The 16,033-nt window shown below is 44.4% G+C and overlaps 1 protein-coding gene across 1 annotated transcript in view; it reads left to right on the top strand.

The window, feature by feature from the left end:
* Positions 1-15,527, top strand: part of HS3ST1 (heparan sulfate-glucosamine 3-sulfotransferase 1) — a 28,321-nt gene extending 12,794 nt beyond the window's left edge. Inside the window, exon 2 of the mRNA XM_058546735.1 lies at positions 14,084-15,527. Coding sequence (XP_058402718.1) covers positions 14,193-15,128 — 936 coding nt within the window. The 5' untranslated portion in view covers positions 14,084-14,192 and the 3' untranslated portion in view covers positions 15,129-15,527. The remainder of the gene's footprint in view (positions 1-14,083) is intronic.
* The last annotated feature ends 506 nt before the right edge of the window (positions 15,528-16,033 follow it).

Below are 16,033 nucleotides of genomic sequence, written 5' to 3'. Positions count from 1 at the left end.
CTCGTAATAGCTGTCCTTTAAAAACATTAGATTAAGAGCCACTGTATGCTTTTCATTCTGCTTTTTTCTTTGTCATCTCTCTCTGCATAGCTCTCAATACTCAAAATTTTCCGCTTTCTATGAAGAATGCTTTTTTCTTACTTGTCAATTTTTAGAATGTTGCGATTTCTTTCTTTATATATAACAATTATGTAAGCAGACTAGTTGTTATAAAATCTAAATTATTACTATTATTGTCCCTTTATTTTTTTCTTCAAGCTAGTATCATCAAGCTGCTATTAATTGAACTAATATTATTGAGCTCTGTTGAGGGTCTACCCTGTGTCAGGTGGGCTAGGGCTTTTTTCCTGTAGTATCTCATTTAATTTTTATAGCTACTCAACACGGTAGGAAGCATTCCCTTTCTTCGGATGGGGAAACTGAGGCCCAGAGAGGAAAGTGCTTTTCCATGGGCAAACAACTAAGCCAGGATTTAAACCCTGGTAGATCTGAACTCACTTACTTTGATCTTCCCACATCACTCCACTTATTTCTTTATTTTCCTACTTATATACTTTAGCCTGGATGTCAGTTAAAAATGTTGAACTTGGTTTTTTTCCTTCCCAGACCTCTGGATGTTTCTTAGGTGTTTTTCCATGAAGTATGTCTCAAACTTCCTCTTCCTGGCCTCCTTTAAGTTGCTAAGATAGCATCTATCCCATAGCCTTCTTCATCTCATTGGGCTGGAAGTATATGTTTCCATATCCATCTTTCCCCTTCCACAGTGGGCCTGGGGACTGAGGGGGGACCCTGGATAGTGCCCTGGAGAAGGCCTGCACTCAGGAGGCCTGGTATCTGTGTCCTGAGCGAATGACATATTCTCCTGGGTAGAGTCTGAGGGGAGAAGGAGGGTAATAATTGTAAGAAGAAATCTTAGAATACAATTTAGTGACTCACAGTGTTGAACGTCTTTCTCTCTATGACTCTAAGCATTGAAAGAAAAATTATGAGAAGCCAAACCAGAAATGTCAGCACAATCTTTAAAACCTCATTTAGTGTGAACCATCATTCTTTGGCCAAACCTACTGTTAGGTTTCAGTTTGGTACCAGTCTGGAGTACACAGCCAGGCCTGCATGTTCATACCAGCTGGTGGGGAAGTGAAGGTGACTGTCAAAGCAGAAGAGCAATGGGACCACAGTCAGGTTTAGTCTTTCGACACCTCTGGAAACTTATCGTCATGGAAGCAGCTTATGGGCTGACAAAGTGCAGGACCTCAGGGCGCGTGTGAGCTTCATTAATGCATTAATGGCCTTGAGAAGGTATGAGAGTAGCAGGAAGTCTTGAAACTTAGTTCATCATGGGAGCTGTCACACTTGTGCACATACATACAAGCACACATAAGCGCACACACATGTACACAGAAACACACGTGCGCACACACGCGTCATATAACAGATACTTTCAGGAGGAACTGGAATAGAGTACCATGTGAGTGAACTCTCTTAGGTCTCGTCAAATCCAGCTGACTCCACAGAAGAAGGAGTGATGTAGAAAATCACATGCATACCCCTGTTTGTCCTTCACTCCCTCCCCCAATGCCTTTGCCTTTTCCTTATTGTTCACGAAGAGTTGGAGGAAGAAATTCAGTTACTGGGACGTGATAACTCATTTCCACACCGTTTTTCTTCTTTGATTTTGAAACACAAAACAAACTATTTCTAAATGTAGCTCTGTTAACAATTCTTCTTATGTCACCACACATTAATATGACCAAAATGGCTTTAATTGTGATGTACGTGTCTCCATTATTCCCTTGTCTGTGAATCTTCCTGGCCTGATAATAAGCATCATGTCCATAACCCCCTCAGAGCCCTAGCTCTAGTGCAGTCACCACATTTCGTGTACCACTTCTCCTCCATTTGCCCCCCATACCCTACACCCCTGCATATGCTTGAGGTGTTTGAGGGAAGGGACAGGATGCCAACTTTGTCTCTGGTTCCCCAGTGCCTGGTACACAGCAAGTCTATTTAGGTGTCGACTCTGAATTGTAGGTACTCTGGGCAGGCTGATAATTGGGTTTGCTCACATCTAATATTCTTCGAAGGTTGCTTCTTCACATCTTTAGAGAGGCTGAGTGTTATATGTGGTAAGAACCGAGAAGCTGGTCCTCTGTGACGGTTCTCAGCCTTCCTCTGTTGTTCTAAGCAATTCCGCTCACTCCCAAACTTACGTAAGCAAGCAAAAGTCCCAGAGTAAACTGCTTCTGTCCAGCCTAGAAGGTCATTACACTGACTCTTTCGATTGGGTGAAGGGAAATCTTGTCCCACAACATGCAACCCCCCTGCCCCCACCACAGGCTGAAGGGCTCCTTCTAATTGTATATTTTATTGTCACTGAGAAACTTTTTAAATAATGCTATTTTCTTCATCTTGTTTTGTTCCAGTGATGGCTAAGCATCTTTTATAGATTGTTCCCTGATTGAGCTGACCCACCTCTTCATCAGGTCCTGGTTCAATTAATATTCATCGAATGAACACTGAATACGATCTGAATAGAACCAGAACAGCAAGTGCAGTTGGGGAGACCCTTCACAAGGGAACAGTCTCTTCTATTAGAAGCTGTATTATTTCCCCTTATCAAAAAGACCTCAGCTGTGTAGAAATCCAATATATGTCACTACCTTTAACCCATGAAACATTAGACTGATGCTGGCACAAGTGACAAAACTTTACGATTTACTTGTAACAGTAATTATTTTGTTTGAAATTTTAGATAATAATATCTTGCTGTGACAGACACAAATTTCTTAACTTTCTAAAGCCTTCACATTTTAGATAGATGTAAAGGGCGGATGATCTTAGAATTTCTGACCCAACTGTTTCCTTTTTAAACGAGACTTAGAGTATTTCTGCTTCTTGGCCAAGATCACCACAGAAGTCAGGGCAGACTCAGACCAGACCCCAGCTCCCAATTCCTGACTCAGCACCTTTTGTGCTTTGGCACCATCAAGCAAAGAAGACTTTGTGGAGATGCATTGTATGTGCCTGAAATTATCTGTGTTAGTGATACTAATTACCTGAGTAGGAACTTTATCAGCTACTACGATGGAAGATGGAGATCTGACAGTGATGATGAGGACATTTGGTGAGGGTTTTCTGTATGCCGGGCCCCCTTCTTAGCACTTCATGTAATAATATCTCTTTTAATCCTTATGACAATCTTGTGAAACTGGTACTGTTACCATCTCTACATTTCAGGTGAGAAAACCAGGCACACAAAGGTCACATGACTTGCTTTTGGTCACCCAGAGGGAGTAAGGGACGGAGCCGTGATTCAAACCCACGTTCTCAACCACCAGCCTACCCTCTCTGAGCTCTTATAATTTATCTTGAGGATACCTGAATATCTCTCCCTGATTCCAGCTTGTTTCAAATATGTTATTTAAGTAATAATAAATAAGTAATATCTTAAAAGTATAAAATATAAATCATTTTGCATTAGCATTCACGAAAGAAAGATCAGGCTGGTGTTGGTTTGACTTATGATATAGTATTATATTTAATCTGAAGATATTGAACTTATAACCAGAGATCACAGAGAAGGTGGTGTTGAGTTCAAGATCTAGATGTTGTCCTTCTGGATAGATTAAATGGCATTTTAAGATTTCAAGATGAGAGAAATAATAAGGCAGGTATTCCCTGTTGAAAGTAAATTCATTATAGACTCGTCAACTCTCTCGAATCGGAGGCAAATGAAATGCTAATTCATTTTGTAGACCCTGAAGCTTAAGAATAAAAGAATAGTCAACTTGAATAGTGTTTTTAAATTTTTTTAAGCGAGGGACCAATAGAAATCACAGTTGTGTGTGTGCATGTGTGTGGTATAGAGGAAAAAACTAGGCACCGTTGCTTTATTCAGTGCTGTCATATGAACAGCAGCAATTTAATTCAGAGAAGGAAAAAATATGGGCAATATAAAATGAAAACCAGCCATAGTTCTGTGCTTTCATTGTTTCCATGCCTGTTTCCCCACAGCTGCTTGCAGGCAGGGATGTCTTAGTCATTGCTCCACCCCGGTGCCTCGCAGAATGCGTGTCAATACTAAGTGCTCACTTAAATGTCGTTTTTTAAATGATCATATCAAACCGAGGGCATGCAGATGCAAAAGGAAAGACCAAAACAAGCTTTGGGCCAAAGCTGAGAGAAGTTTCCAAGATTTCCCTTCAATGTGCCCCAAGTTGGAGCCTGTGAGTGGTCTTGCTGGGATCCAAGATCAGGACTTGATGCTTCGTTCCATGTCACTGTCTTTTCCCTCTACTGTGTCTCTAAATCCTGAAGCCTCTCAGGTTGGGCCCTGCTGGCTCCTGAAGCCTCGCATCTGCCATTGTCTCCCTGGCCTCTCTTCTCCTCCTTATAAGGACACTAATCCCACCATGAGTCCCACTCTCGTGATCCCGCCAAAATCTAATCACCTCCCAAAGTCTCCACCTCCAGATGCCATCACACGGGGGATTAGGGATTAGGGCTTCAACAGATGAATTTTGGGGGACACAAACATTTAGTCCATACAGTCTGGCTCAAGAAATGAGTCAAATACTCCCCTACCTTTGCCCGCTCAGGGGAAGCATTCACTTCAGTTTGTGCGTATTTATTTTCAGCTGCAAACTATTCTAATGTTCCCTGCACCAACACAAAGGAAGCACACCTTTCCACGGGTTTGGGGTCCAGTGGGATGGGAATCAGGAGACCTTGGCTTCTGATTCAGTTCAGCCCCTGCATGCTTAACCTTGGGGTTCCTGTTCTCCACCTACCTCAGTTTCCCCTTGTGCTGGGATAAGGACAGGACAAAATGATGGCACATGGCCCTTTGGCTTCTGATGCCCTATGTGTCTTTCTTGGCCATTTCTGGGAAAATGCATGGGATCCATGGGTGCTTGCCACCTGTGGGGTGATGATGGCTGTCCGCCTCAGCCAGGGAGGCTCTCGTAGTCAGGACAGCACCTGTTGGGAGGGTGGGTCGCACCTGGAGCAGGAACTGAAGCTACACTCACCCGAGTGCACTGAGGCAGCCCAGCTCCGTCTCCTGTCTGCTAGCACGGCCCCCTTTCCACTCAGCTGCACCGGGTAATAAGAGAGGCCCTGTCCGCCCTCCTGTCACGGAGCTCTGCTGTGCACTGACTGTGCCAGTGCCTTTCTGCTTCTAATGAAGGATTTATTTAGGTCACCGCTGCCTTCTGTGCACAGCACCGCAGATTAAACATGTTGAGAACTAGCTCCTCCTCCCCTTCCCTCACTGGGGCCTCACCGCCACACACACCTGGCTGCTCATCATTCATGCAGGGGCATTTATGAAGGGCCCACTGCATGCCCCTTCACAAACAGAGAGCCTGGACCATTCTATGTGTCACCGTCCTTTCTTCCTTGAGCCTCTGCCTGGTTGAGTCACTGCAGTACTTTGGATCATGAACAAATGTGTTGGACTAATTATCATCCCTGGATCCCATTTATACCACACAGTCTTCGTTTTTTAGGGACAAAAATAGCTACCGTGATTTAAGGGCTTGCCATGGGCCAGGAAATATGGCAATATTGTAAGCACCCACATAGAATATTTTATTGAATCCTCACAATCGGTATATGGGGCCAATGCAGTTGATCCAAGACTCTGAGTTTCAATGCTGTCTGGTGGATTTTAAGTTAGAGAACTGAGATTTGAGCCAGGGATTTGGCTGTAAGTCCTCTGTGAATTCCAGTATCTCCCCGCCACCCCCTTCACAGATAATGCCACCTCTGTGGCCAGACCTATCACTCTCTGTTTTGTCTACAACAGTTGTTTCCAGTCCTGGAATTAAAAACAAACTGCCCCAACAACAGTAAGAAAAGAAAACCAAAGGCACATTGATCACGCGAGCCCGAGGCCAAGGGGATCAGAAGCAGAGTCTGAACGGGCACAGACATTCCAGGCTCAGGAGGTCCTTGTCGTTCCAGGGGCTGTGGGTGGGCAGACCGGTTCCCCTGGGAGCTTGCTAGGAACACAGACTCTCTGGCCTCTCCCCAGACCTCTTGGATCAGAATCTGCATTTTGGACTAGATCTCCAGGGATGGGTGTGCACATCTGAGTTTGGAAATCACTGTTCCCAGCGATTGTAATGGGGCAGCCCCGGCTCCTGTGAGGAAGCTTTAGTCCCCTCCCACTTGCAACTCCTTATCCAGATCCTTCGACCCTAATCTCTTATCTAATTGGAGAAGAATGTTGTGTAGGTTGACTTCAGTCTACCTATGGGACAGGTTACATTTATCCTTATTGTATCATGGAGTTCTCAGAGGTTCAGAAACAACACTGTGATTGAAATCTTCTGGCTGCAAATCCCTGCCACGCTATGCTCCCTGGCTTGCCCTCCTTCCTTTAATCCTGGAGAGTCATGTTCGTTATTCAGGTAACCTTTTGTAAATATGGAACCTCCCAGCATTGCCTTGGATGGAAGGGAGCATAGAACGGCTGGAGGAAGGAACATTGGAAGAGTGCTCTTCTTTTTCAAGGGGAAAACGGGGCAATTACACTTCCTTTTCCCAGACAGTAAATGTGACCCTGGGAAGCTCATTAACATTATGTGGCCTGACCTTGGGTCTTTTCTACCCTGAACTCTTTCCACCCTGTCCTACCTCACAGCAATTACCATAAGTAAATCAAAACAAAAGTGAACGGCAACATTTGTTGAAGAGTGTCATGTGTAGGCGATTTCAAGAAAATAAATATTTATGCGAGTCTGGAGATATCACTGTCCTTTCGTAGACTGACAGGCGCAAGCTAAATCTGTTTCCTTTTTCTTGGTTTCCAAGATGACCTGCCAAGGATGGAAATTTGACACCACTGCAGTGTGCTCTTAAGTAGTTGAGTAAAGGAGAGAATGAAGACATGTCTGACTTCTAAAGATGAACGGAGCATCTTATATTGTTGATTGCTCAGAAGTTTGGTTGGATACGGAAATGACAGTTCTGTTGTTCAAACTGTCTTTACTCGGGTTTCAGTACATTCCAGAAAATTAGATCACTCAACACCCTGGGATGCTTGGAGAGAGGCAGTTCTTGCATAGCAGTATAACAGATCTCAGCCTTTCTGCTATCTTATCCTGCTCTGGAGTCAGCTCTCCCCTCTGCCTGGAACATACTCCCCGCTGCCCATGGGAGGCATCACCATTCAAAGGAAAAGAAGCACAGAGAGCTTTAGAGATGGCCTGTGGAATTTTAATTTTCACACTTCCTGGGTCTGTGACCTTGAGAGAAGGTCATTTAACCTTAATAGCATGTTTCCCTATCTGTCATGGGGAGAAAGGCAGGCCGTTAACATTTGGGGAATGCCTACGGTGTACCAGGCACAGCGCTATATATTTGGGATGGGTGGTCTTATTTCATCTTGATGGCATCCATGTGAAGTAGGTTTTAGCCCATTTTGCAGGATGGCACATTGAGCCCCAGAGAGGTAAGAAACATATCTGAGGTCAGTGAGCTATAAGAATTCCAGCCTGGACCTGTCCAATTGCAAGAGCTTCTTTGCTTTTCCACTAATCCATACTACCTTCTCATTGCTTAAAACATATAAAATAAAATGAGAATAAGCACCTCTTAGTATTGTTGCAAGTATTAGAAGGGACAATTTACACGTAAGTGCTTACAACCTGACACACAGTGGGCACTCAGTAAGTAACCTCTTCCTTTCCAACCTTTTTGTTAAATCTCTTAAAGGACTTGTGGTTGAGTGCTTTGATCATTTCTGTATCCGAGAGGAGATTCTTGCCTGTGCCAGCTGGCTCGCTGTCTCTTGTTGAGGGGCTGGGTGGGTGTCCTGCAAACAGAGGGATCATAGGCTTTGCCGTTCCTGAGGCACTGAAGTTACCTCTTGTGAAATAGTCTAGTTATTTCATTTTATCCATGAATATACTCCAGTGGTGGGACTGAGAGAATATATTGTAGTTAATTACATTTGCAATCTAGGTCATGATGTGAATTACGTAATAAGAAGACTTAAGGAGAAAATTAAAATATTTTTGAAGGGTTATCTCACTGCTTCCCCTCCTTTTTTAATTAAAATATTTTCCAGACTCTCAGGTGATCTTGTCCAATCACTATTAGAAATTCTGAGTCCCCCTTGCAACATCTGGTTTCTGCTTGACTCTCTAGGGATGAAAAACTCACTATCTTTTGATGCAGTCTTTTTCATAGACAGACAAACTGTTAAGTTTCTCTTTCTACTGAATTAAAAGACTTTCTCAGGACCTGCAGCCATTTGCCTAACTTTCTACTACATTTTACATGCTCATTCAGCAAATAGGATCTCTAGCACATACTGTGTACCAGAATTCATGCCAGGCCCTGGGGGTGCAGCAACGAGAGAGACAGGACACTGATAAGGAGGCTCTGAATTGACATTGCAAGGTGGAGAGGCAGATAGTAAACAAGCAAATATAATTTGGGATGTTATATAAGGAATATAAAATGGGACGCTGTGAAAAAAAGTGATTAAAAGAGAGCAGGTGGGTTCACATGTCAGGGAAAGCAAGCATTTGAAGTGAAATCTGAATGACAAGAAAGAGCCAGCCCCAGAAAACCTAGGGCCCAGCATCCTGGAACGAGGGAGGAGCAGATGCCAAGGCCCAGAGCTGGCACGCACTCAGTGTGTTCAAAGGAGCGAAGGTCAGTGAGGCTGGAACTTGGCTTGAAGGAGCAGGCTGGGGCCAGAGGGGCAGGCGGGTCCCATTGTAGGGGCCTCCCGGGCCTGGAAAGGAGTTTGGATTTGATTCCAAGTATAAGGGAACCCCCAGTTGGAGGCCTCTCCCTGTGTTCCCCATGCCTGGCAGGCGGTCAGCATCTTCCCGGTAGGGTCCAAAGAAGCCTAGTGTTGCAGATGGGAGAGAATCATCTTTTGAGTTCTTGAGACTCAGGGCTTGGTTAATCACTGCAGGACCAAGAAAACAGCATCCCTGATAAAGGGGCGTAAACAGAGAGGGGGCTGGCTCTTTCTTTGGGGCCTTTTAACCCATCTACAAGGGAAGGACAGAGTTCATTTTGCTCATCCTAGCAAGTCTGGGGACTTCCAAGAAATCCTGTCCCTCAGCAAAGAATCGGTGCCAGGCATGAAGGTTCAACAGGACCGAGACTCACCCTGAGGAGCCCAGTACCTGCTGGTCCACCAACTCTGGGCACTGCCAAGAACTGAAAGGGGAAGCGAGGTTTTGCCTGCTCACACCGTTTGAATCCTAGTTTTGCCTCTAACTTTCTGGACAAACCACTTAATTTCTCTGAGCCTCACTTTCTTGTAATGATATCAGTTCCCCCTGAGGACTTGCACTGAGCATCACAGGGGCCCTTTGTGCAGTTGCCAGCCTAGTGTCTGCTCAGTAGCAAGTGCCACATTTGGTAGCTGCAATCATTGCTTTTGGCAAGGGACGTGACCTGGGCTCTAGGTGCTGTTGAGCATTCTGTCCATGCCTATGCCAGCTGAGGGCTCCAAACTTTCAGAAGGTTCCACTTGTTCAGTATTACCTGGTTCACTTCTGGAGGGAGAATAATGAATTTATCTTTGTGCTGCCTGCGAGTTCAACTTGCCTTCCTATTCCTTTGCCTGTTTAGAAAGCTCCTATTTTGTGAGTGGGGCAGGGGATCTTACTACTAAGAGAACGGTTTCCACGCTAGAAGAGCTTTCAGATTAAGAATTACAGCTTCGCTCAGTGCTCTGCCTCTGTGTTATCCACTTCAGTTGCCACCAGCCACATGTGGCCACGAGATGTGCTGTAAGAGTAGAGTATATACACTGGATTTTTAAGACAATACAAAAAAATGCAAAATGTCTCCTTGATTTTATATAGTGATTTTGTGTTAGAGCAATAACATTTTGGATAAATTGGGTTACATAAAATATTTCTTTTTCTAATGTGGTTCCTGGAAAACTTTAAAGTGTATATGTGGGTCATTTTAACATTTATAATACAAGTGATGACAATACATGATTTGTCATGGGGCAGGATATGACTAGGTCTCAGAGACAAATAAATAAATAGTGGCTGCTCTCACTTCTGGGACGGACTACTGTTACCTTCATGAGCATCTCTTGATTGCCTATGAAGATTTGAGTTTTTCTGAGAATGTAGTAAAACTGCGTGTTATGCTTTTATTTATACAACTCTGCTGCATAACTACTATCGGGAAGGTGCTGTGGTTGGCATTACAGAGGGGAGAGGGCATTGGTAAAATTAGGGAATTCATATCATAACTTAGCTAAAATGTTAGATACATAGCATAAATTTAATAAATATTTGTTTAAAAAAATGCAAAGGTGCTCACGTTCTATTTCTGTTGGACAATGCTGACACACACCATCTCACTTCAGTCTCGGAGTAACCATCTGAGGTAGGTGGAATTAGTACCATTTTACAGATGAGGAAACTGAAGCTAAGAGAGGTTAAGTCACTTTGACTAAGGTCAAAACTAGAGACAGGATTCGTGTCTCCACAGCCTGTGCTATTCCTTTCGGCTCTTCTACTGAATAGAACAAATGAATGAGTTTGACCTCGTGCTGTATGTACCCTGAGTATCAGCTGATTCTAGAGTTGGGGGCCAGGGGGTTGTCACTGCTGGATAGATTTTGGGGGGATTTTCTTCTTCAGGATCCCAAAAATATTGCTGTTATTTTATGTTAAGACCACATGCTAGAGAGACAGCAATAACAGCAGGTAGAGGACAGAACTGGGGTTCAGGAACCACAAGTTCTAGGCCCGGATTTTCTATGTGACCTTGGGCAAGTCATCTCAGAGCCTCCTCACCTAAAAAATGAAAGGCAGGAACGTAATGACTCTCTTCTGTTCTGATGTTCATAATTCCGTCGGCGAGATCAGCGTGGCCCAGGGGTCCTGGCTTACGGTTCACCCGAGCTTGGCGATCTTTTCTTTTCCCAGAGTGTTGCTAAGAGGCACAGAAATTTTGGCTGTGCCACTGTTATATCAAACTACAACAGGAGGAAGTTGGCTCTCAATGGCCATTGTGTGTGTAATATATTTTATATATGTGTAGATATACATATATATGTGTGTGTATAAAACATACACACTATATATATAAAACTTAGTTTCATACATGCACATACTATACATATATATAGCTGTCTCTTTATACATATAGCTCATATATATACATGCTTCTCTCTTTCTCTCTCTATATCCATCATACACACAGTATACATGTATAAATAAATATATATAAATAAAAATATATAAAATATATCACACAGCCTATCTGTATATATAGGGGTGTGTGTGTGTGTGTGTGTGTGTATATATATATATAGCATGTGTGTGTATGAGACTTTAGCTAAGTTTTTTTTCATATACCTCAAATATTTTTGGAATATAGAAGGCTTAGAATAAGTAAATACATTTTTAGAAAGTATTAAAGTAGAAACAAGGAGCTTTTAAACTATTAACTGCCCAAGTTTTTTTGCTTTTTTTTTTTTGTCAAGTACAAACTATATTTAGTTTCTTCTCCCTGCCGTCTGCTGGTAATTCTCCTTTAGGAAAAAGATCTCAGATGTGCACTGCGCTAACCAGGATGCCTCATAACAGAGTGGAAAGAGCGTGAACAGTCAGACAGTCTAAATTTCAGATCTAGCCTCTGACTCTGTCCCTTAGGTGTTGAATGATTGGGATTCCAATCTGATTGGGATTTCCAGAGTCTGAATACAGAGCTGTAAGATGAGGAGAGCAATACCCACCGCAAAGAGTAGAGCTGTCTAGTGTGGAGTAGCTACTCCCTCCCTCGCTTCACCTACCCCACCCCCTGAACACGTGCACACATGCAAGCACACATGTACACACACAAACATATGCACACATACACAAACATGCATGTGCATGCATGTGCACATACACACACCCCCCAAACATGTAAAAAGTAGACATAGCTGGTCCATCTGGTCGACCCACCTGGGTAGTTAAGAAGGAAATGGAATTTGACTGGAACATGCTGAAACTTGCAGTTGAGTAAGGAAAAGCCCTATTAAATTGAGCTCATCCAATCAGTAGAACCATTCTTGAACCACATCTTGCTTATCCATCCCCCCCTAAACATTTTTGTTTCTTTTTCTCTAAATATTTATGTCAGCTGATCTTGTGAGTCTCTTCCCCAGTGTTCTGTGATTCTCGAAAAATTTCCACCTATTTAATTGATTGCTCTTTAATATAAATTTTTCAAAACAGCTAATACATTTGATATCTGAGGGAGGTAGATCAATTGATTTTATCATAAAAATGGAAGCCCTCAATGTTGTTCTTCTTTTGGACAAGTTTTAAACTAATGAGGTGAATTTTAAACTTGGTATAAAGAAGATAATGGGCCCTCTTGACGGAGAACATTTTTACTGGCTCTGTAAATCCCACAGTTCCCAAACCAGGCCTGTCTCTAACCTTCCCTAACTGTTTAGACAAAGATTACTTAAAAGAGAGCTTCCAATCTCCTCTTTCTAGGAGAGGATCAAACACAGGTTGTTGTTTATGAGCTCCCTAAAAACATGAACCCTGACTCGTCTGTCTTGGGAACCCCATGCAACCTCGCCCAGCTGTGTCTCTGTCCATGAGGGATTTTAATGCCTAAATGTGATAAATCTCAGATTGTTAAAGAGGAAAAAGCATAAAGGAGGCAGTCTGTGGAAAGAGAGCCCTGGGTTTAGAGTTTTGAATTTGGGCTATGAATTTTGAACTGGAGCAAGTTTTTTTGTCCTTGGGCAACACTCTTATCTATAATTGTCCCGCCTTCTGACCTTACATGGTAAGGTTGTGGTACAATCAATGGAGCAGACTACAAGACCACTTTATAAAAAGTAAAACTTTGCGGTCATACAAGTTTTTTGCTCTTTCTGTTCACCTCACCTGTTTATCCTTCTAGGCCCACCTCAGACATTTCCTCTACTATGAAGCCATCCCCAATTGTTTCAGGCCGCATGAATGAACATATGCCCTCATAGCACCCTGCCTAAACGATAATTGTAACACGTATCCTGATGCCTGTGGTCAGGTTGTATCAATTAACTTTTTTGCCAAAATTGTGCTGCAATACAAACCACCCCAAAACTCGACAGCTTAAAGCCACAACGATGCTTTCTTACTCATCAGCCGGGATGGTTGTGCCGCACACAGCAGACTTGCAGGATGGCTCTGCTGCATGTGTCTCTCATCTTCCTCCTAGGACCAGCGGCTGACCAGAGCACATTCTTCTCATTGTGATGGCAACAGTGTACGAGGGCGGGTGTAAGCACACAAGGCCTCTTAAGGCTGGGGACTGGTGCATTGTTTCTGCTCACACGACGTTGGCCAAACCCAAACCAAATTGCTGGGAAGCACACTCCCCTGACAAGGAGGCCATGGCAAGTGCTGGATGCAGGGAGGGGTGAAGAATTGGGACTAAACATTCAATCTTTCATACAGTCTCCCCCGCCCTATTAGAGTAGCAATCAATCTTCCATACAGGGTCACCTGCCCTATTAGATCAGGAGCCCCTGGTGGGTGAGAGGACAGGAACAATGCCTGCTTCTATATCACCTGTCCCTCTGCCTGGGGCTGGCAGGGAGTGGATATTTCATTGATGTTTGCTGAGGTCCAAAAGACCATTCCAACCCTTGCCTTCATAGCAGGTGTTGGCAAACTATGGCTGCAGGCCCAAATCTGGCTCTGTTTTTATACAAACAGAGATCTAAATTGTTGGGAAAAAATCAAAAGAATAATAATATTTAATAAGTATGAAAATGATATGAAGTTCAGATTTGTGTCCGTAAATAAAGTTTTATTGGAACACAGCCATGCCCATTCCTTTGTGTATTGTCTATGGCTGCTTTAGAGCAAAACAGCACGCTTGGAGTTGCCATAGAGACTGCCTGTCGTGCAAAGGCTAAAACATTTACTCTCTGGCCTTGTACAGAAACTGTTTGCCACTCCCTGCTTTGTGGGATAAAGAAACTGAGAGCGCCCCAGGCAAGTGAATGCCGTGCCCAAGACTACAGAGTTGTAGCTCCATTAAGCCCTGTGTTTATTTGGGGTTAATATGTTCCCCCTTTGTTTCCTAGTAATTGGCGGCCTGCGACACCCATGTGTCACTGATCAGGAGGCATTCCCTGCGGCAGCGCTTCATGACCCAGCGGCGCCCGGCCCAGTGAAGCCACCGTGGTGTCCAGCATGGCCGCGCTGCTTCTGGGCGCGGTGCTGCTGGTGGCCCAGCTCCAGCTGGTGCCTGCCCGCCCCGCCGTGCCCGGAGCCGAGCCCGGCCAGCAGGAGCTCCTGCGGAAAGCCGCCACCCTGCAGGACGAGGTCCGGGCCGGCGCGGCCCCCAACGGCTCCGCCCAGCAGCTGCCACAGACCATCATCATCGGCGTGCGCAAAGGCGGCACCCGCGCGCTGCTGGAGATGCTCAGCCTGCACCCCGACGTGGCGGCTGCCGAGAACGAGGTCCACTTCTTCGACTGGGAGGAGCATTACAGCCAGGGCCTGGTCTGGTATCTCAGCCAGATGCCCTTCTCCGCCCCGCACCAGCTCACGGTGGAGAAGACCCCCGCGTACTTCACGTCGCCCAAAGTGCCTGAGCGGGTCCACAGCATGAACCCGTCCATCCGGCTGCTGCTCATCCTGCGGGACCCGTCGGAGCGCGTGCTCTCCGACTACACCCAAGTGTTCTACAACCACGTGCAGAAGCGCAAGCCCTACCCGTCCATCGAGGAGTTCCTGGTGCGCGACGGCCGGCTCAACGTGGACTACAAGGCGCTCAACCGCAGCCTCTACCACGTGCACATGCAGAACTGGCTGCGCTTCTTCCCGCTGCGCCACATCCACATCGTCGACGGCGACCGCCTCATCAGGGACCCTTTCCCCGAGATCCAGAAGGTCGAGCGGTTCCTGAAGCTGTCGCCGCAAATCAACGCCTCGAACTTCTACTTTAACAAAACCAAGGGCTTTTACTGCCTGCGGGACAGCGGCCGGGACCGCTGCTTACACGAGTCCAAAGGCCGGGCACACCCCCAAGTGGACCCCAAACTCCTCAATAAACTGCACGAATATTTTCACGAGCCGAATAAGAAATTCTTTGAGCTTGTCGGCAGAACATTTGACTGGCACTGATTTGCAATAAGCTAGGCACCTTTCCTATTGTAAGTTACCGTGTACATCTAGGGGGAAAAAAAAGAATTTTAAAAGGGCATTTAAGCTATAATTTATTTGTAAAATCCATAAATTACTTCTGTACAGTATTAGATTCACAATTGCCATATATATACTAGTTATATTTTTCTACTTGTTAAATTGAGGGCATTTTGTATTGTTTTTCATGGTTGTTAATGTGTACTATGTCTCTATATGAAGGAACTAAAATATTTCATTGCAAAAAAAAGAAAAAAAATTCTGGAGACACTGTCGTTTTTGAATATAATTAACTTTGCCCCCAACTCGAAATAGCTGCCTGTGTTGCGCTTATTGCAGAATCTATATTCCTTTGTTCCTTAAAAAAAAAAAAATGTTTTTCATGGCTATTATGTTCCTCTCTCCTCCTCTCCTTTCTTCGTTGCTCTTTTTAATTTTTAATGTCTTGCTGTGGTCATCAGATTTATTTTTCACTTGCGTTGTTAAGTTTTATCTTCGCTGAGATCCCTGTTATTCTTAGAGGCGGCAGGTTCACCCACTCTCAACTTGAGCAGGTACCTGAGTGTGGAGTTTAACCCCACGTAAACTCAGAGTGGACAAAGCAATGTTAAGACTGGAGGATTAGTTAATAACTAGCAAGAGGCCCATGTGATACATCTTTGCTTCAAAGATTGCTTGCATCTGTTTCTGATCCCAGCAATAGGCGAAACCCATAATAAAGGTAGGTGAAACCAGCAGTAAAGAAGATTGAACCACCGGCCTTCAGAATGATCTTGGGGCTGTGTACTTTGCCCCAGGTGGCAGTGGGTCTCCGGAAAGCCACTTAGAATAGAAAAGAGGAATTATCAAATCTGTGTATCCCTGTCTTGTAGATTCTGTGAAAAGCT

Source organism: Diceros bicornis, chromosome 8 (genome assembly GCF_020826845.1).
Source record: "Diceros bicornis minor isolate mBicDic1 chromosome 8, mDicBic1.mat.cur, whole genome shotgun sequence".
NCBI classification, from domain to species: Eukaryota; Metazoa; Chordata; class Mammalia; order Perissodactyla; family Rhinocerotidae; genus Diceros; species Diceros bicornis.
Note: the sequence above shows the minus strand (reverse complement) of the source record. Positions and strands in the feature narration are given on the sequence as shown.